The sequence below is a fragment of the Schistocerca gregaria genome, chromosome 5, assembly GCF_023897955.1.
Source record: "Schistocerca gregaria isolate iqSchGreg1 chromosome 5, iqSchGreg1.2, whole genome shotgun sequence".
Classification (NCBI taxonomy): domain Eukaryota; kingdom Metazoa; phylum Arthropoda; class Insecta; order Orthoptera; family Acrididae; genus Schistocerca; species Schistocerca gregaria.
Genome location: NC_064924.1, coordinates 96,122,054 through 96,144,247, shown reverse-complemented (window position 1 = coordinate 96,144,247; position 22,194 = coordinate 96,122,054). Strand labels below are relative to the sequence as shown.

At 39.7% G+C, this 22,194-nt stretch overlaps 1 protein-coding gene across 2 annotated transcripts in view; it reads right to left on the bottom strand.

The window, feature by feature from the left end:
- The window catches only part of LOC126272403 (acetylcholine receptor subunit alpha-like), a 272,215-nt gene that overhangs the window by 87,063 nt on the left and 162,958 nt on the right, over positions 1–22,194 (bottom strand). For both annotated transcript variants that reach the window (XM_049975231.1, XM_049975232.1), the window contains exons 4-5: positions 20,981–21,090; positions 1,263–1,476 (exon numbers count right to left, since the gene is read on the bottom strand). In XM_049975231.1, the coding sequence (XP_049831188.1) occupies positions 1,263–1,476; positions 20,981–21,090 (324 nt within the window). The remainder of the gene's footprint in view (positions 1–1,262; positions 1,477–20,980; positions 21,091–22,194) is intronic.

Here is a 22,194-nt window from a genome sequence, read left to right as displayed (position 1 = left end):
TCTGCAGCTGATGTGTCATTCACTTTTGTTCGAACCAGGTGCAATACCTGTCCCATACACCCACCCACCACCAACTACCACAGTCCAGACATAGGCACCTCCTATTGTATAAAAGGAAAGGCAATGTGTGAAAGCAGTCATATTATATATAAGCTATGCTGCAATTACAGTGCAGCATTATGTGTGGGCATGCAAAGTAACCAACTGTCCACTCGCATGTATGGCTACTGCCAAACTGTGACAAACCACAAATTTTGCTATCCAGTTGCCCGACATGTTGGACATCACAACACAAATGTCTTCAACAACTGTTTCACCTCTTGAGCTATTTAGTTACTCTGAATGATGCAGGAGGGAATTTCTCTCCAGCATATCCTGCACCCTCACACTCCTCCTGGCCTAAACCGCTGCTAACCTGTTTCCCAACACCTTAACTTACCTTGTCCCTTGTCTCTCCTGTCTCTGCTATTCTTTTCCTGCTCAGATTGTGAACTGCCATCACTTACCAATAATTTTGGGTATGATCGAGCTCTAATTGTGGATAATTTTTAAGTGATTTATTTGGTGGAAAAATAAAACAGGCCACTGAAAAATGGAAAATTATCAGTTTTTTTTTTTTTTTTTTTTTTTTTTTTTTTTTTTTTTTTTTTTTTTTTTTTTTATAAAGAGTGATGTCAATCCTCTAAAGGCTGCTGATTAGCTCAAAGTATTTCAACAATTATGTGCTAATAAGACAACTTCAGTTACTGATTTATCTCAGAGAAAAATGTTTTACAGAAAACTAATAAAGCTGTTGCAATCAGCAGGTTGAATACTGTGACATAAATAATAAAGTTACATAAAATATTACATCATTAAGAATTTAGCAATTTAGAGTATGCACTGCATAGCAATTTAGAGTATGTACTGCATATGTAGTACATGCACAAATAAAACTACATGAAAAACAAGAAAGAAATTATAAGTTAAAAGGAGTTGAATAATATCAAATGGAGTAAGTCCACTTTATTATGTTTCAAATATATTTTATTGATATGATCACTGCAGCTTTGAGAAGCCTTTTATCTCCTAAAAATATTCAAATTTATTCATTTCAGTAAAACACAAACAACATGACTCTTTTAAAAAGCCATACAAAAAAATATTCTGCAGGTCACACTCATACTTGATATACATTATTTCATAACATATAAAAAATTACATTGATGTCAAAGCAAGGCCAAGAACTTTTCACTGTGATCTTTTAATGGCACTTTCCTTACCCCTTTGCCATTAAAGGTTGCATTCACAAGTTTGCCTCTGTGAGACCAAGATGAAAACCACATTGTACATGTATGTACATCATAGGGCCAATTTTGTAAGTCAAGATCACAGTGTGCCATATAGTATGTGTAAGGCAAGCAAGTTATCTTCCCTGTAGAGTACAAAGTACACTCAGTGCTTGGAAATTTTGCAAGAGAGAAGTCTAGTGCACTCCTGGAACAAAAATATTGACATAACTGCACATAATATAATCCACAAAAGTGTAAATGTAAAATCTGAAGGCATATACGGGGTGTTCAAAAAGCCTCTCCACAGTGCCATATGATTGTTAGCTGTGCATACCGTATTATTGTTCACCTACCTGGGTTACTTCCCTGCAAGTGGGCTCTCCCAACATTCCACTATTTTGTTTTTCTCAGCCAGCATCAGTAATATCATTGGTGTGTGTTGTTATGTGTTGACATGAACATTTAAGTTTAGTTCCTTTCTCCGTTTTTTTAGTTTTTGTCAGTGTTAAAATGCTAACCATTGAAGAATGTGTGTGTTTAGTCGAACAAGTGTTCAAAGCTGGTGGTAAATACAGATTTTCAGTTCGTCAAACATTTAATTCAGTTTTCCCAGAGACAACAATCCCACATCGTGATACTGTGCGAGATTTAATTAACAAATTTTGAAGTACGACTTCAGTGACAGATGCACCGAGGAGCAATCATCCTAGCATTTTGTCTGAGGATAAACTACTCAATATTTCTGATGAAATGTCCATGAGTCTGAACAAGTCAGTAAGAAAACTCACCCAGGAAATCAATGTTAGAGTTGGAATGGCCCACACAGTTGTAAGGAAAAAATTAGAACTTTTCCCATACAAAGTTACAGTTATGCAAGAACTGAAAAATATTGATCATGGCAAGAAATTGCATTATTGTCAATGGTTATAAAATTTCATTCAACAAAATGGAAGGGATATTCCCAATGAAATGTTTTTCACTGGCGAGGGGTGGTTTCCTTTATCCAGGTACATGAACTCGCAAAATTCTCATATGTGAAGTACTGCAAATCCATTGTGTATTCAGGAGGAACCACTTCATTATGTGAAAATAGGAGTTTGCAGTGCAATTTCTAGATGTCGGATTGTGGGTCCCATATTTTTCAACTAAACAATAAATGCACAACGATACTGCAGTGAGTTTCATTTCGGTATATCCACTGGGGCATACGGCACACACAGCTAACAATCAATTGGCACTGCGCAGAGACTGTTTGAACACCCTGTAGTTGGCACTACAGTAATTGACATCACAGAAATTTCTCAATCAAGTTAGTGAAAATTCTTATGTAATTGCATAATGAACAATACAAGGCATTTAAAAAAATGTTGCAAGGAAGAATTTATCATTCTGTTTAACACAGTCAGATTGTTTACAATCATTCAGAGATTTAAGTAAAATATATTTATGAAATGTGTAACACTATATGATCTTCTATAATAATAATAAATCTGTAAAACTGTCATGTCTGTCTGTTTAAAGATGCTTCTCCAAAACTACCAGATGAATTTTCAAGAGGTTTTCGCAGGGATCTTGAGCATAGCTTTGGGCACCATACAGGCTTTGGTTGATCACAGTCAGATCAGGGAAAAAAGATATTGTGATTTAAATAATGGAAAATTCAGGATGGAATAATGACAGTATTGTGAAAAGGATAGATTGCTACTCACAATATAGTGGAGATGTTAACTCACAGAAAGGGGAGGGGGGAGGGGAAGACACTGTTGACAGTCTTTCTGTTGTGCCTAGGTGTAACTCAGCATCTCTACTATATGGCGCATAGCAATCTATCCTTTACATAATATGGTCACTATAATTATTTAAAGTTTTGTTTGTGTGTTTGAACCCGCTAATCTTCGAGCTAATAGAACAATTTTCATGGGGTTTTTGCAGGTAACTTGGGCGTAGCTTGGGGCACTGTGTATCCTTTATTTCATCAATATCAGATCACAGAGAAAAAGTATACCATAATTGAAAGTTTTATCCATACCAATATCATAAATACAAAAGTAACAGTGTCTGTTACATTTTCACAACTAATCTGCTGAACCGATTTTGATGTAATTTGGTAAGGAGATAGCTTGAAGTCCAAGGAAGAACATAGGCTACTTTAGAAAGTGTGTAGTAAAAAATACTTATTTATTTGAAGAACACTACGCAAATTAGGAAAAAAATATTTACTCTTTGAAAAAGCTTTTTACTCTCTGACTTTTGATCTTTATCATATTTGTGAAAATGCTTTTTCTGGTTGATATGGACTATCAGTTTAATAAGTCACAGCTGCAAAATACTAACATGAATTCTTTACAGACGAATGGAAAAATTTGTAGAAGCCGACCTCGGGGAAGATCAGTTTGGATTTCGTAGAAATATTGGAACACGAGAGGCAATACTGACCCTATGACTTATCTTAGAAGAAAGATTAAGGAAAGGCAAACCTACATTTCTAGCATTTGTAGACTTAGAGACAGCTTTTGACAATGTTGACTGGAATACTCTCTTTCAAATTCTAAAGGTGGCAGGAGTAAAATACAGGGAGCGAAAGGCTATTTACAATTTGTACAGAAACCAGATGGCAGTCATAAGAGTCGAGGGACATGAAAGGGAACAGTGGTTGGGAAGGGAGTGAGACAGAGTTGCAGCCTCTCCCCGATGTTATTCAATATGTATATTGAGCAAGCAGTAAAGGAAACAAAAGAAAAATTCAGAGTAGGTGTTAAAATCCATGGAGAAGAAATAAAAATCTTGAGGTTCGCCGATGACATTGTAATTCTGTCAGAGACAGCAAAGGACTTGGAAGAGCAGTTGAACGGAATGGATAGGGTCTTGAAAGGAGAATTTAAGATGAACATCAACAAAAGCAAAACGAGGATAATGGAATGTAGTCGAATTAAGTCGGGTGATGCTGAGGGAATTAGATTAGGAAATGAGACACTTAAAGTAGTAAAGGAGTTTTGCTATTTCAGGAGCAAAATAACTGATGATGGTCGAAGTAGAGAGGATATAAAATGTAGACTGGCAATGGCAAGGAAAGTGTTTCTGAAGAAGAGAAATTTGTTAACACCGAGTATAGATTTAAGTGTCAGGAAGTCATTTCTGAAAGTATTTGTATGGAGTGTAGCAATGTATGGAAGTGAAACATGGACGATAAATAGTTTGGACAAGAAGAGAATAGAAGCTTTCAAAATGTGGTGCTACAGAAGAATGCTGAAGATTAGATGGGTAGATCACATAACTAATGAGGACGTGTTGAATAGGATTGGGGAGAAGTTTGTGGCACAACTTGACCAGAAGAAGGGATCTGTTGGTAGGATATGATCTGAGGCATCAAGGGGTCACCAATTTAGTATTGGAGGGCAGCGTGGAGGGTAAAATCATAGAGGGAGACCAAGAGATGAATACACTAAGCAGATTCAGAAGGATGTAGGTTGCAGTAGGTACTGGGCGATGAAGAAGCTTGCACAGGATAGAGTAGCATGGACAGCTGCATCAAACCAGTCTCAGGAGTGAAGACCACAACAACAACATGGACTATGTGGCATAATTCAAAGTAATGAATACAATAATTATATGATCTTCAGTGGGTTTAATCAATACTTCCAAACAATGCACATGCTGTAGAATGTACAGCTACTGCAGTAAGATGATGCATAGATGTGCACTCCTGTCCATACCCCTATGTACGCACTGCTGCAATGGCTGGATAGACAGGAAAAACTAAACTTACAATACACCTGAAAAGGAAAGGCTACAATTAGTGTGTTTTATAAGTTTTGACTTATGATAGTGAGATGTCAGCTCTTAATATTATCAGCATCAAAGAACTGAAGGGAATTCAGCAGATAATGGATAAATGTATTTTGAGGAGTATTTGAAGAGGCAGAAAATGGAAAAAAGACTGATCAGGAAAGAAAGTTGGAGAACATAATTATGATTTTAATGAAAATATACCTGGAGAAGCATTCCAGGCACCACCTCCATAAGTTATTCAACCTCCCAAATTTCTACTGCCGCATCGGGGCACCATTTTCCAACCCCCATCATACCCACAGTGTTCCTCCTCGCCCACCCCTCATTGCACCTAAGCACTGCCTAGATCACCATTTCAACTGGCCGCATTCCTCAAAACTCCCTACCAACACTCCACAAACTCCAAAGCCAAAGCATTCCCATAACACTTTTGTTAACTTTTCCACCAAAACCCTCAGCTCCACAGAAATTTCCCATCCAAAGGCCTCGCCTTTAGCCCTTTACCCAAATTTAACCATGCTGGATTTGTGAAAGACCACTCTCCTTCTCCTGATCCCTGCAATGGAAGCACTTCTTTTCTGCCAATATCTCCAATCAAAGCCAACCTAATTTGAACATTGAACCCTGCCTCTCCCAGTTCATTCCACTATCCAACTGTGATCCTACCCAACCACCCACTAGTTACCTTCCAAGCATTCCTCACCAACCTTCCCCAGGTCCATTCCTCAACCCCAGCATTTCAGCAGAAGTAACAATAGCCTTACACAACCTCAAGGCTAATCTTGATCTAATCACCCTACTTGCAGATAAAGGTTCCATCACTGTTGTTATGAACTGCAACAATTATCTGAACTGTGCCACACTCATCATATCCCAGAAGTCCAACACAACCTCCAACAACACCTGCTTAATGTCTTGGGCCCTTCCCAGAACCTCTTCCCTGAATCCAATTCCCTTCTCATCCCTATGAGACCTTGCACACTCATCTTCTACATGGTCCCCAAAATCCACAAACCCAACAATCCTGAACATCCCATTGTGACCAATTATTGTGCCCCCACTGAAAAAATTTTGGTCCTCGTTGACCAACACTTCCAACCATTTGCTCATAATCTAGCCTCAAAGATACTAACCACTTCCTTCACTGATTCTCCATCATCCCCACCACTTTACCTCCTGAGTCCCTACTTGTCACCATTGATACCACCTCCCATACACCAACATCCCTCATGCCCATGGTCTTACTGCTATTTAACACCACCTTTCCCAATGTCCTTCAGACTCCAAACCCTCTAACTCATTCCTGATACACCTTATTAACTTTATCCTAGTCCACAACTACTTCTTCTCTGCAGGGAAGATATACAAAAAAATCTGCAGCTCTGCCATGGTCAATTGCATGGCACCTATCTATGCCAACCCATTTATGGGCCATCTAGAGGAGATCTTCCTAGCCTTCCAAAACACCAAATCCCTAGCCTTGTTCAGATTCATTGATGATATCTTCATGATCTGGATTCAGGGCTGAGACACCCTATCTTCATCCCTTCTCTATCTCAACAGTTTCTCCCCCATTCTGCTTAATCTGGTACTCCTTAAACCAGTGTGCCACCTTCTTAGACATTGAGCTCCTCCTCTCTGATGGCTGTATCCACACCTCTGTCCACATTAAACCCATCAACCACCAACAGTACCTGCATATCCACAGCCGTCATCCCTTTCACACCAAAAAAATCCCCCCCCCCCCCCCCATACAGCCTAACACTCTGAAATAGCATATCTCCAGTGACAAGAACTTAAGAAACAATTCAATAGTCTGAGTGCCAGAGTGGCAAAATTTGTCAAGAACATTGTCCTATTGTTCATCACACAGCAAACTGTCATTTTTGAGAGCGAAATGTGTGAAAATAAACGCTCCTAGGGAAGAGGTGGTTTCACTGACACCCTATATGCCACCTGTTGAGGCCTTTCATTGTCGATTTTGAATGGTGGTGTGTATGAAATGTTTTTCTCAGCTACTAATAAGAAACTCATGTCACTGCAGTGTTAGGCAACTGACCTCCATCACAGAGGTATCAAAAAACTGGGTGAAATATGAGTAAGAAGGGGTGTGATGACCTTCCCCTTTAGAGACACAGTGGCATCAGGCAGAATTGTGGTGAAATGTCAGAAGCATCATTGGGCCCGTGGGTAATGGTATAGGATGCCACGCTTTTGCACCATTACAGAGGAAGGGTGCAGGCACCTGTGAGCCAAATTTCAAACTTCTGTGTCACAATGGGAGACAATTATTGGGGGTCTCAAAAAAGTGACCCTTTAATTGTATAGTTCAATGTATATTGTGTAGCTGATGTGAGGATACCAAGTTCCTTAAAAAGATTTCTGCATGTGACTGTTGGGTGACTCCTTTCATGATTCTTGTGGCTCTTTCATGTGCAAATAGCAATTTTTTTAGGTAGTGACTGATTTCCTCAAAATATGATTCCATATTCCATAATGGCATGAAAATAACCATAATAAGCAGATTTAATAGTATCCATATTTCTGTAAGGGCAAACATGCACAAGGCATAAGTTGCAGAACACAGTCTTTTGCACAGACCCAGGATGGGATTTAAGCACACTAGCTTCCTGTCGATATGTGAGCCCTGTTACTTTGAAATATCCACCCTATAAAGCTGGTCACATAGTTTTTCTCCTATTTCTTCATCTTTAGAAGTTGTGCAAAATTGAATAAAATTTGTTTTACTGTAATTGACAGAAGGATCATTTGTATCAAACATGTTCAGCTCCCTTTTTGTTCTACAAAAATTTTTGATGCACTTAGTAACCCAGTAATCTGATTTAAGCAGATTTTCTCTTACTAGCTTTTTAGGAAATGTTTCTTCAAATAGACTTGTAACCTCACTGATAAATTTGTTAAATTTGGACAAGAGCATATAAAGAAGACTAGTCCACAAGCTGTACTCGATGAAAAAAAAGTTCTCCATGGTGTGTCTGTTGATAATCCTCATATTTTTCCAAATGAAATTTACTTTTCTCTGTATATTTGCTTGGCACATGGTGAGAAATTATCCATAATGATCAGAGAGGCCATTTATAATATTTTGACTGTTAAATTATTACATGTATCCTTGTTAATAAGTAAATTATCTGTTAAGGTATTAGAACTGGCTGTCACTCTAGATGGGTAGTCTACCACTGATACTAAGTTGTAAGAGCACATCTACTGTTCAGGGTATATTCTGATTCTATTTTCTGTTAAAGAATTCACATTAAAGTAACCCATTACTGTGAATGATTTTGTTTTTCTGGATAGGTGGGACAAGAGTAATTCAGTGTGCCTCAGAAAACCATTCAGATTTCTGACAAATGACCTCTAAATTAACAGCACAGTGACTGATGTGCTATATGCTGTTATCTCGATGCTGCTCACCTCTAAGTGCTGTTCAGCACAGTATTGTTTTAAATCTAGAGACTTATATAGGATGGCACCAAGATGGTTGACACATTTCAGATATACATAGATTGTGAAATTGAAACAGGACAGAAAAAGGGAAATAGTCTATAAAACTCTTAAATGCACCATTTATTATCCAAAGGTTAGAAACTTTTTTCTTCAAAATTACGTCAGAAAGACAGCATCTACTTAAATTAATGCACTGTTCTAAGTGCTACTGCAAGTTCCCATACACATGCCTCCATAGATCACCACCAGTAGTCTCAAGTTCATCATCAATGGCTCATTTGAGTTCTTGAATCTTCACTTCACATCTCCAGAACACACGGTATTTCTCCAAAACGAGAGAGACAGTACTTCTGAACATTCCACAAACAATGGCCATGCTGTTTCATGCAACGCAGGCTGTTGCACCATCCTGCTCAAAGTAAAGAGCCTTCAGGTCAATGCCAAGCCATCAAAAGCATAGTTGAACTAAGTTTTTCAACACAATGATGTAATGTTCTGAATTAATAATCACTGTTTCTCAGTTTTCATCCTAAAAGAGAGAGAGAGAGAGGCAGAAATATATGGGCTTGCTTCTGTTTGTTAATGAAGCCCAAAAGATGGACATGGGCTTTGTCAGACAGGAACAAATTATTCAAGAAATCAGGTTTTTACTTATTATATCGTTGGGGGTAGTGGGGTAGTGCAATATTTGCAACTCATGCTTCCTTGTTTCTGGGGTTATGTTTCTCAGCAATCTGAAATTTGTACGGATGAAATTTGGTCTCCTTAAGTATTCAGCATAAACTTCTGCAGCTCTTCCTTAAAATACGAGACTGCCAGTGTGCCAAGCATTGAGAACTGTGTTTAAAAACTTCCTCCACACTCTGCAAATTTTTGGGTGTGCAGACTGCTCTCAGGGGACCAAACTTCACATTGAACACACTATCATTGTCCTCAAACTTCTTCACCCAAGTCTATACAGTATTCTGATGATGCAGACCAACATTAAATAGGGCTAGTTTTGAAATAATGTTAAACTGAGGTAACACAATGATATAAGCACCAACACTCTATTACTACTTGCAGATGAAATGGCATTCTCTCCTTTACTCTTCACATCTGTACAGTCAGGACAAGCTACTGCATATGTGTGATGTTCAAGGCCAAACTGTGTCAGTTGGCTCCATGCCACCCTGTATAATACACCATTTTTACCAAATATTGCAACTTCATCTTTTTCCATACTAATTCTGAATTTCATTTGCAATATGATGTTCAGAGAAACATAGTATATCAGGTTCATTTCATATCCTTCATCTTTTAGATGTACTACCAGTCTGTCTATTTTATTCTTCAGATTTATATTAAAAACAAGGATTCCAAGACTTACCAAGCAGGAAAGCGCCAGTAGATAGGCACAATAAAAAAAAAAAAAACAACACACAAACACACATACAAAATTTTGAGCTTTCACAACCGGCGGTTGCTTCGTCAGGAAAGATGGGAGGAGAAGGAAAGATGAAAGGATGTGGGTTTTAGGGAGAGGGTAAGGAGTCATTCCAATCCCAGGAGCGGAAAGACTTACCTTAGGGGGAAAAAAGGATGGAAAAAGGATAGGTATATACTCGTGCGCACGCGCGCGCACACACACACACACACACACACACACACACACACACACACACACACACACACACACATATTCATCCATACATATACAGACACAAGCAGACATATTTAAAGGCCACATCCTTTCATCTTTCCTTCTCCTTCCCTCTTTCCTGACGAAGCAACCGCCGGTTGCGAAAGCTCGAAATTTTGTGTGTGTGTTTGTGTGTTTTTTTTTTATTGTGCCTATCTACCGGCGCTTCCTGCTTGGTAAGTCTTGGAATCTTTGTTTTTAATATATTTTTCCCATGTGGAATGTTTCTTTCTATTTTATTTATTCTTCAGATTTCTTATATAGATGAAGTTTTAGTCTCATTTGCCTTTCCTTTTGTATTATATTTGGAGCAATTGCTTAGAAACATGGTTCCAGCTATATGTGTTGATTCTGGACATCTCAAAAATGATATGGTAATAGTAGGAGTGAAACTTATGAAATTTATAGGTTTAAGCTAAATGAAAATTTAAACTGGAATGCACATTGTTGTTGTTGTTGTGGTCTTCAGTCCTGAGACTGGTTTGATGCAGCTCTCCATGCTACTCTATCTTGTGCAAGCTTCTTCATCTCCCAGTACCTACTGCTACCTACATCCTTCTGAATCTGCTTAGCGTATTCATCTCTTGGTCTCCCTCTACGATTTTCACCCTCCACGCTGCCTTCTAATACTAAATTGGTGATCCCTTGATGCCTCAGAACATCCCCTACCAACCGATCATTTCTTCTGGTCAAGTTGTGCCACAAACTTCTCTTCTCTCAAATCCTATTCAATACTTCCTCATTAGTTATGTGATCTACCCATCTAATCTTCAGCATTCTTCTGTAGCACCACATTTCGAAAGCTTCTATTCTCTTCTTGTCCAAACTAGTTATCGTCCATGTTTCACTTCCATACATGGCTACACTCCATACAAATACTTTCAGAAATGACTCCCTGACACTTAAATCTATACTCGATGTTAACAAATTTCTCTTCTTCAGAAACGCTTTCCTTGCCATTGCCAGTCTACATTTTATATCCTCTCTACTTCGACCATCATCAGTTATTTTGTCCCCAAATAGCAAAACTCCTTTACTACTTTAATTGTCTCATTTCCTAATCTACACTCCTGGAAATGGAAAAAAGAACACATTGACACCGGTGTGTCAGATCCACCATACTTGCTCCGGACACTGCGAGAGGGCTGTAGAAGCAATGATCACACGCACGGCACAGTGGACACACCCGGAATCGCGGTGTTGGCCGTCGAATGGCGCTAGCTGCGCAGCATTTGTGCACCGCCGCCATCAGTGTCAGCCAGTTTGCCGTGGCATACGGAGCTCTATCGCAGTCTTTAACACTGGTAGCATGCCACGACAGTGTGGACGTGAACCGTATGTGCAGTTGACGGACTTTGAGCGAGGGCGTATAGTGGGCATGCGGGAGGCCGGGTGGACGTACCGCCGAATTGCTCAACACCTGGGGCATGAGGTCTCCACAGTACATCGATGTTGTCTCCAGTGGTCGGCGGAAGGTGCACGTGCCCGTCGACCTGGGACCGGACCGCAGCGACGTACGGATGCACGCCAAGACCATAGGATCCTACGCAGTGCCGTAGGGGACAGCACGGCCACTTCCCAGCAAATTAGGGACACTGTTGCTCCTGGGGTATCGGCGAGGACCATTCGCAACCGTCTCCATGAAGCTGGGCTACGGTCCCGCACAACGTTAGGCCGTCTTCCGCTCATGCCCCAACATCGTGCAGCCCGCCTCCAGTGGTGTCGTGACAGGCGTGAATGGAGGGACGAATGGAGACGTGTCGTCTTCAGCGATGAGAGTCACTTCTGCCTTGGTGCCAATGATGGTCGTATGCGTGTTTGGCGCCGTGCAGGTGAGCACCACAATCAGGACTGCATATGACCGAGGCACACAGGGCCAACACCCGACATCATGGTGTGGGGAGCGATCTCCTACACTGGCCGTACACCTCTGGTGATCGTCGAGGGGAGACTGAATAGTGCACGGTACATCCAAACCGTCATCGAACCCATCGTTCTACCATTCCTAGACCGGCAAGGGAACTTGTTGTTCCAACAAGACAATGCACGTCCGCATGTATCCCGTGCCACCCAACGTGCTCTAGAAGGTAGGTGTAAGTCAACTACCCTGGCCAGCAAGATCTCCGGATCTGTCCCCCATTGAGCATGTTTGGGACTGGATGAAGCGTCGTCTCACGCTGTCTGCACGTTCAGCACGAACGCTGGTCCAACTGAGGCGCCAGGTGGAAATGGCATGGCAAGCCATTCCACAGGACTACATCCAGCATCTCTATGATCGTCTCCATGGGAGAATAGCAGCCTGCATTGCTGCGAAAGGTGGATATACACTGTACTAGTGCCGACATTGTGCATGCTCTGTTGCCTGTGTCTATGTGCCTGTGGTTCTGTCAGTGTGATCATGTGATGTATCTGACCCCAGGAATGTGTCAATAAAGTTTCCCATTCCTGGGACAATGAATTCACGGTGTTCTTATTTCAATTTCCAGGAGTGTAATTCCCTCAGCATCACCCGACTTTATTTGACTACATTCCATTATCCTCGTTTTGCTTTTGTTGATGTTCATCTTATATTCTCCTTTCAAGACACTATCCATTCCGTTCAACTGCTCTTCCAAGTCCTTTGCTGTCTCTGACAGAATTACAATGTCATCGGCGAACCTCAACATTTTTATTTCTTCTCCATGCATTTTAATACCTACTCCAAAGTTTTCTTTTGTTTCCTTCACTGCTTGCTCAATATACAGATTGAATAACATCGGGGAGAGACTGCAACCCTGTCTCACTCCCTTCCCAACCACTGCTTCCCTTTCATGTCCCTCGACTCTTATAACTGCCATCTGGTTTCTGTACAAATTGTAAATAGCCTTTCGCTCCCTGTATTTTACCCCTGCTACCTTCAGAATTTGAAAGAGAGTATGCCAATCAACATTGTCAAAAGATTTCTCTAAGTCTACAAATGCTAGAAACGTAGGTTTGCCTTTCCTTAATCTAGCTTCTAAGATAAGTCGTAGGGTCAGTATTGCCTCTCGTGTTCCAACATTCCTAAGGAATCCAAACTGATCTTCCCCGAGGTCGGCTTCTACAAGTTTTTCCATTCGTCTGTAAAGAATTCGCGTTAGTATTTTGCAGCTGTGACTTATTAAACTGATAGTTAGGTAATTTTCACATCTGTCAACACCTGCTTTCTTTGGTATTGGAATTATTATATTGTTCTTGAAGTCTGAGGCTATTTCGCCTGTCTCATATATCTTGCTCACTAGATGGTAGAGTTTTGTCAGGACTGGCTCTCCCAAGGCCGTCAGTAGTTCCAATGGAATGTTGTCTACTCCGGGGGCCTTGTTTCGACTCAGGTCTTTCAGTGCTCTGTCAAACTCTTCACGCAGTATCGTATCTCCCATTTCATCTTCATCTACATCCTCTACCATTTCCATAATATTGTCCTAAAGTACATCGCCCTTGTATAGACCCTCTATATACTCCTTCCACCTTTCTGCTTTCCCTTCTTTGCTTAGAACTGGGTTTCCATCTGAGCTCTTGATATTCATACAAGTGGTTCTCTTATCTCCAAAGGTATCTTTAATTTTCCTGTAGGCAGTATCTATCTTACCCCTAGTGAAATAAGCCTCTACATCCTTACATTTGTCCTCTAGCCATCCCTGCTTAGCCATTTTGCACTTCCTGTTGATCTCATTTTTGAGACATCTGTATTCCTTTTTGCCTGCTTCATTTACTGCATTTTTATATTTTCTCCTTTCATCAATTAAATTCAATATTTCTTCTGTTACCCAAGGATTTCTACTAGCCTTCATCATTTTACCTACTTGATCCTCTGCTGCCTTCATTACTTCATCCCTCAAAGCTACCTATTCTTCTTCTACCGTATTTCTTTCCCCCACTCCTGTCAATTGCTCTCTTATGCTCTCCCTGAAACTCTGTACAACTTCTGGTTCTTTTAGTTTATCCAGGTCCCATCTCCTTAAATTCCCACCTTTTTGCAGATTTTTTAGTTTTAATCTACAGGTCATAACCAATAGATTGTGGTCAGAGTCCACATCTGCCCCTGGAAATGTCTTACAATTTAAAACCTGGTTCCTAAATCTCTGTCTTACCATTATATAATCTATCTGAAACCTGTCAGTATCTCTAGGCTTCTTCCATGTATACAGCCTTCTTTTACGGTTCTTGAACCAAGTGTTACCTATGATTAAGTTGTGCTCTGTGCAAAATTCTACCAGGCGGCTTCCTCTTTCATTTCTTTGCCCCAGTCCATACTCACCTACTACGTTTCCTTCTCTCCCTTTTCCTACTACTGAATTCCAGTCACCCATGACTATTAAATTTTCGTCACCCTTCACTATCTGAATAATTTCTTTTATTTGATCATACATTTCTTCCATTTCTTCGTCATCTGCAGAGCTAGTTGGCATATAAACTTGTACCACTGTAGTAGGTGTGGGCTTCGTATCTATCTTGGCCACAATAATGCGTTCACTATGCTGTTTGTAGTAGCTTACCCGCATTCCTATTTTCCTATTCATTATTAAACCTACTCCTGCATTACCCCTATTTTATTTTGTGTTTATAACCCTGTAGTCACTTGACCAAAAGTCTTGTTCCTCCTGCCACCGAACTTCACTAATTCCCACTATATCTAACTTTAACCTATCCATTTCCCTTTTTAAATTTTCTAACCTACCTGCCCGATTAAGGGATCTGACATTCCACGCTCCGATCCGTAGAACGCCAGTTTTCTTTCTCCTGATAACGACATCCTCTTGAGTAGTCCCCACCCGGAGATCCGAATGGGGGACTATTTTACCTCCGGAATATTTTACCCAAGAGGACGCTATCATCATTTAATCATACAGTAAAGCTGCATGCCCTCAGAAAGATTACGGCCGTAGTTTCCCCTTGCTTTCAGCCGTTCGCAGTACCAGCAAAGCAAGGCCGTTTTGGTTATTGTTACAAGGCCAGATCAGTCAATCATCCAGACTGTTGCCCCTGCAACTACTGAAAAGGCTGCTGCCCCTCTTCAGGAACCACACGTTTGTCTGGCCTCTCAACAGATACCCCTCCGTTGTGGTTGCACCTACGGTACGGCTATCTGTATCGCTGAGGCACGCAAGCCTCCCCACCAACGGCAAGGTCCATGGTTCATGGGGGGAGGGGAATGCACATATTAAGTATTTAAGAAGTGCAATATACGGTTTTCCATTTGCAGTTAAAATATTATCAACTGCCAATTATATGAACATTCAGGAAATAGCATACTACTTATTTTTCTGCATTTATTTTACCTGGAAAGCATACTATAGGTAAGGCTTCCACAGCCAGTGCCAAGATGATTGAAATTATTATGAATGTTGTACCACATCACTGTATTACATATAAAATATTACAAAATTCAAACTATAAAACCAACATTTTGGCTCTCATTACAATGGCTTTCTGAAGGGCAAGACAGATTTTACTGGAGGAAAGATGCCCCTATTTATTGGAAAATATCAATATCAATACATCATATGTAAGCAGTTCAGCACATAGGGGAGACAAGGACGCCAGTTAGTACACACATGGGAGAACATGAATGCTATTTGTGATTAGAACTACACGTTAAATTGGCAATAGAGAAACACCATCATGATTGTGGACAACCAATTACATTGTGGGAAGTACATGTACTGGTAAAACAGTTGTGGTCATGTGAATGCAAAATATAGGAGGGGACTGAAATTACTAAGCAACCTGACAACATTAATAGAGAGGACAGCTACAAACTTCTGGTGGCTTGGTTGCCAACAATCCAAGCCCAACAGGCCATGAACAGGTGCATAGCAAAGTCGCACAGGGCAATGGACGTGACACTCTTAACAAACAGCTATGTAGCTGCTGTCAGTGTATTTCCATGTACACCAGGAAGAAAACATGCACACCAAAAGCCAAGTGCTGCTTTGCAGACAGGCACCAATGATCAACAAGCCAAACACTTCACGAATAGCCTCATTCCTACCCTGTCCCTCTCGCAATAACTACCCTATTATAATCTAGGGCCAATAAAGTTCCAGAAAAGTGACGCATTGATACCAATAGTTTGTACTTAATAGTGGTCCCTTTCCTCCAGTAAAACTAGTCTCACTCAGAGGAAAGCCACTATAATATGGCTGAAATGTTGGTTTTATAATTTATATTTTAAAATATTTTATGCAATGAAGTGAGACAACAGTGAGGAGAATTTTAATAATGCTACAGCTATTTGTAATCGCTAATAAAGTATGATATTATTTCCTGGGAAAGCCTGAGTAAGTGTTGTGGGTACTGAAGCTTCAGAAAAAAATGTCATGAGTAAATTGAGAGCTGTCATATCAAAGAAGGCCTTTATTGGGGCTTGAAGAGGTACTGGTAGGACGTGATAGCTATAAGGAGAAAATCATATTGCTTGTTAACACAGAATTGTAATTAAAATGCTCTACAGCCCAGGGAATCATGTAATCCATTATTACAAAATCTACAACATTTACCAGTCCCCTAACTATACATCTACAAGGTCCTCTGTTTAAACAACAAATCAAAATTATTTTAAAAACTCATTTTGATCATTCATATAAGGAAATAAACATAATTTTACATTCTTGCTTACTAATTAATGCTATATGCACAAAAAATCTGAACATGAACATAGGTTCTCTGGGAAGAGTAAAAGAAAGGGCTACATGATACACTGTTACAGAACTGTTATGACTCAGTGAAAAGGCTCATGAAGGATGAAATGATATTTGAGCTGGGTGTCATTTATCATTAACCATGTTATGTAATTTTGCATCAAAAAATTATTAATCTTAACATAAAACTGATCCATCTCATTGGTTGTAATTTTATATCAGTGGACTATATCGCTCATTTCTGATATGCCTTCCACACACTAATCACATAATTACCTAGTGTACATAACAGGACAGATAGTTCACGGTAAGTATTTTAAGTCAAATGTAGGGATTAGAGTTGTTACTTTAGACAATGGAGTGTCTTGTCAACAGTTTGGGCTTCAGCCTAAATTATACAGTTGAAGATGAGATGCAAGCTGCTGCTTTAGTCAATATTAGGTTCAAATGTTCAAATGTGTGTGAATTCCTAAGGGACAAAACTACTGACGTCATCAGACTTACAGATTACTTAAACTAGCTTACTCTAACTTACGGTAAGAACAAAACACACAACCATGCCCGTGGAAGGACTTGAACCTCCGGTGGGAGGGGCCGCATGGTTCATGACATGACTGCGCGGCCATGCCGTGTGGCTCAATGTTAGGAAGGGGGCGGGGGGGGGGGGGGGGGGGGGGGGGGGGCAGTGAACTAAGACACTACCAACAAAAATGTCAGACTTTGTCTGTGAATCAATTCAGGTCATGGATAGAGAGCTAACCAAGGTACAGTGGACATAGTTGAAGTAGCTGTGTTCCAGAATAAATGAAACAAAAATGTGAAACCAAAGATTTACAGCAGGATTGGTAAACAGGTGATCTGATGGTGTATTCCAAATACTTCATGCACTACACGGCAATGAACCTTCTCAACACTGCACTGGTATTTATCTGGTGCAGTGAGCTCGTGGTCACACCTATGTCACTCACTTAGACCATTTTATGCAGGCTGATCTGGTGGTACTTTTATTGGATAGTAATAATGTCTCTGACATGGTATCAAAGTCAGTATGTATGATAGGCAGAATTGTTGTTAAATTCCTCCCCTCTTCCCCCTTGAAGCAGCACTTTGACCTGGAAATGGCCTAGAGGATGGTAGGATCCATACACTGCAGGGAAGAATGGCACTGTGATGTCTACCGATGTGTCATACCACATGTTGACCTCAGGTTTGGTCAGTTGCGGCAAGTTTGGAAGTGAAAACATGTCTGAGTAACAAACTGGGCCATTGTCAGAAGCAATTGTTTGGAGAGTACCCTCAGGAGGGAAGAGAGTACTTTTGGCACAAATTGTAGGGCTTGCTAACATGACAGACTTCAGAACCGTATATGAAGAATTTTACATTGCATCTACTACCTGTAACCACATTGATTCCTTGAATGGCACAGCAAAATCAAATGACACTCTGGGTTTAGCCAATGGGAAAAATTTGCACTTGGGATGGCTGGTTATGGATGTGTGCATGCCAGACCAAATGGTGTGTCCAATGGTGGCATCAGTTCTGGGACAGTAGATATAATTCCATGCTTGCACCTCCTTACAAGAGTAAGGGCTGCAGCAATAGCCCCTTGTAATATTTGCAGTCTGCATTTTACTCAGTTCAATGAAGCATTATTTCATGACCGCCTGGAGCATTTGGTGACTTTGGTGAGGAGCAACTCTAAATATATGAGTGCTTTCACAGCCAGAGACTGTTTTAAAAAAAAAAATTGCATAGCTAGCTCATCTTGGTAAACTGCCTCATCTTAATTTATGGTGCAAGTTATCATCACAGCGTCTGAAGCATTTGAAAACTATTGCAACCTACACTTTAGCCCCTTATACCAGTAACTAAAATGGGAATAGAATTCCTTAGTGCAGCAGTTTGGTTTTTGATGCTCATTCATCTCAGAACCCAATCATGCCTTATCTCTAATGACTGCTCTGTATGAGTAGTGCTTAATAGCACAAGATGTTTGCAATTGTTCAAAAAATAAATTGTCTCTGGAAACTTAAGTATTTTTGCTATCAGTGCAGACAAAATTTTGCGACATCACAGGAAATGTTCAAAAGTTCTGCTACTGTCCAAAAATTTCCTTGTGTGGCACTGAATTATTTGGATGAATTTGTTTGATATTTACTTACAAGGACAATAAAATATTCATAAAATTCAGAGTGGAGATCTAACACTGAAATTAAATTTTTCAGCTCTAGGAAGGTCATTCCACATGAAAGGTACAGCTGCTCTTATCTTTCACATTATTAGCAATATGCCAAAAATAGACTAATGAAACTTCCTGGCAGATTAAAACTGTGTGCTGGACTGGGATCCAAACATGAAACCTTTGCCTTTTGTAGGCAGTAATCTACCAGGCACTACTCATGACCTGCCCTCACAGCTTTACTACTACCAGTAACTAATCTCTTATCTTCCCAGGTTCATGTCCAAGTCTTACACACAGCTTTAATCTGACAGGAAGTTTCAAATTAGCACACACTCTGCTGCTGAGTGAATATTTATTCTGGAACAGAGTAAAAGGCACTGCTCATTCCTTCAATGACACAGTCATAATGCTTGTCTTCTGATGTGCCAGTTAACATACTTCATTACTTTTTAAGTCAATCATTTCCTGTTCTTTAATGAAGCTGTAAATGAGCAGAACAATACACAGTAGCAAAATGATATGTTAACTCCATTTCAACTATAGAGACTGAACGTCACATTTTGATAATAATCAACTATTTGCTTCACTGTGATGAAACTCATTCATTGTTAGTGTATTACTATCACTGGCCGTGGTGGCTGAGCGGTTCTAGGTGCTTCAGTCTGGAATCATGTGACTGCTATGGTCACAGGTCTGAATCCTGCCTCGGGCATGGATGTGTGTGATGTCCTTAGGTTAGTTAGATTTAAGCAGTTTTAAGTTCTAGGGGACTGATGACCTAAGATGTTACGTCCCATAGTGCTCAGAGCCATTTGAACCATTTGTATTATTATCATTATTATTTCTTGCTAATATCAGAGCCATCTAACATCAGTAGGCTAACAGTAGAAGTGGCTGACAATTATTTTCCAGAATGTCATCACTTTTCTCATAATTGTGTTCAAAAATGACCATCTTTGGTTTGCAGCCAAATCACTGTCAACTTCAATGCAGAAAATTAAAGGCCTAAACTAAAAAAAATTAAACTCCACCCAAACAGGCCATGAAGGCCCAACAGTACCGACCAGCTGCCAGGTCATCCTCAGCCCACAGGCATTACTTTGATGTGGCTATGTAGGGGCATGTGTTCGGCACACCGCTCTGCTGGCCAAATGTCAGCTTACAAGACTGGAACCTCTATTTCTCAATCAAGTAGCTCCTCAGTTTTCCTCACAAGGGCTGAGTGCATTACACTTGCCAAAAGTGCTTGGCAGACCAGATGGTCACCCATCCAAGTTCCAGCACAGCCCGACAGCACTTAACTTCGGTGATCCTATGGGTACCGGTGTTACCACTGTGGCAAGGCTGTTGGCCATAAGAAATGTGTTCATGTAGTACAATGGAGGGCATCACAGATGCTCAGCTGTTAAACCAGAATGATGTTTCTGTTACAGAAAGCAAAATTTTAAAAACATTAAAAATGTGACCAAACCTATGATACTTTCAAGAGAAAGCTTCCACGTTCCTCATTCAGTTATAAATGACCAGTGAATATTTTCCTATTCACTTCTTTCTATGCAACATATACTATGCAATGACACTATACAATGCATCTTTCAATCATATCAGAGTATTTTATTTGCTGGAAAGATATTGTGTCTTTTTGGTATAGATTTAGAATACTGATAGGACAATTTTTGCATAAAATTTCAAGTCATATTTCTTCTTCATGATTTCACAAACTTAAACTGAATAATGACCCTGTGGCATTTAATTCATGTCACTGATGCACACAACTTTAATCTTTGCTCCATTGGGCAACTATTTCACTTTGAAGAGCACATATAGGTAAATTTAAAACTATAGGTAAATTTAAAACTATTTACATCATCATTAATTTGAAATATTTACATCATCATAAATTTAAAAATATGTATATAAATATACTCACATAGTGACCAGTGTAATATCAGGTGTCCATATGTCATCACTGCTTATTGTTATATTTTCAACTCCTTCATAAAGAGAAGGAGTCCACGTGAGGTACTGATCAGTCCATGTCTATAATATTATAGAGCAAAATCAGTACGTCATCCCTCAGTTGCAACAAGGAACAAATGAGTATAAAATTAGCACTGAGACACTAGAATCTTAGATGAAGTTATCTGTCAGTACAACTATTTTCTAGAATCCAGTTCAAGTATATAGTGAAGTGAAACCACCAAAAAGATTCTCTTTCTCTCTCTCTCTCTCTCTCTCTCTCTCTCTCTCTCTCTCACACACACACACACACACACACACACACACACACACACACACACCGGCAGCAGCAACAATGAGGTGCTCCTTTTCATCCAATCCATTTATGTTGGCTCTCCAAATATTCACTAATCAGCCAACATTTTTATATTTTGCACATGTTTGATTTTTTTTAAATAAAATTTGTAGTACAAAGTCTGAGATCCAAGCCAATGTAATTCTTTTTGTGTAGAATCTAAAACCTTTCAAAATTTCACAACAGAGAAAATTATCAATTTCTAATCAGTGTAATAAACAAAATTAAAATTATATATTAGACATAAATAAGTAAAAAGATATTCAGATAAGAATGGTAAAAGAGCTGGTAGGAAACTAAACAAAAATTAAAATAAAAGAGTTACTTTACCACAACTGAGTTTGGTGACATAATGGATGATTAATCTCACAGCTGCTCCACATCAAACAATCAGTCTCTTAATGTTACAGAACTTCCAGATGAATAGTAAAGATTTATAGCTACTAGAAATAGAGATGTAGATGTAAATAAAAATTATTAGTGAAACATGTTTATACACTGATAAGCCAAAATATAATGACCACCTGCATAATAGCTTGTTCTGATTCTGCGTACCAGGGATCCAACAGTTTGGTAGGTTTGTGGAGGTATGTATCATTACATATCTCTGCACAGGTCATGTAATTCATATAAATAATGGGCTGCTGATTTGTGCACGCAGTGATGGCGCCCGATAGCAATTCAAATGGATTCTGTAGGATTTACATTAGGCAAATTTGATGACTGAGACATCAACATGAGTTCACTATACTGCTCCTCAAACTACTACAGCATGGTTCGGCCTCCAAGACATGGACGATTATACTGCTGAAAGACGACATCACCACTGG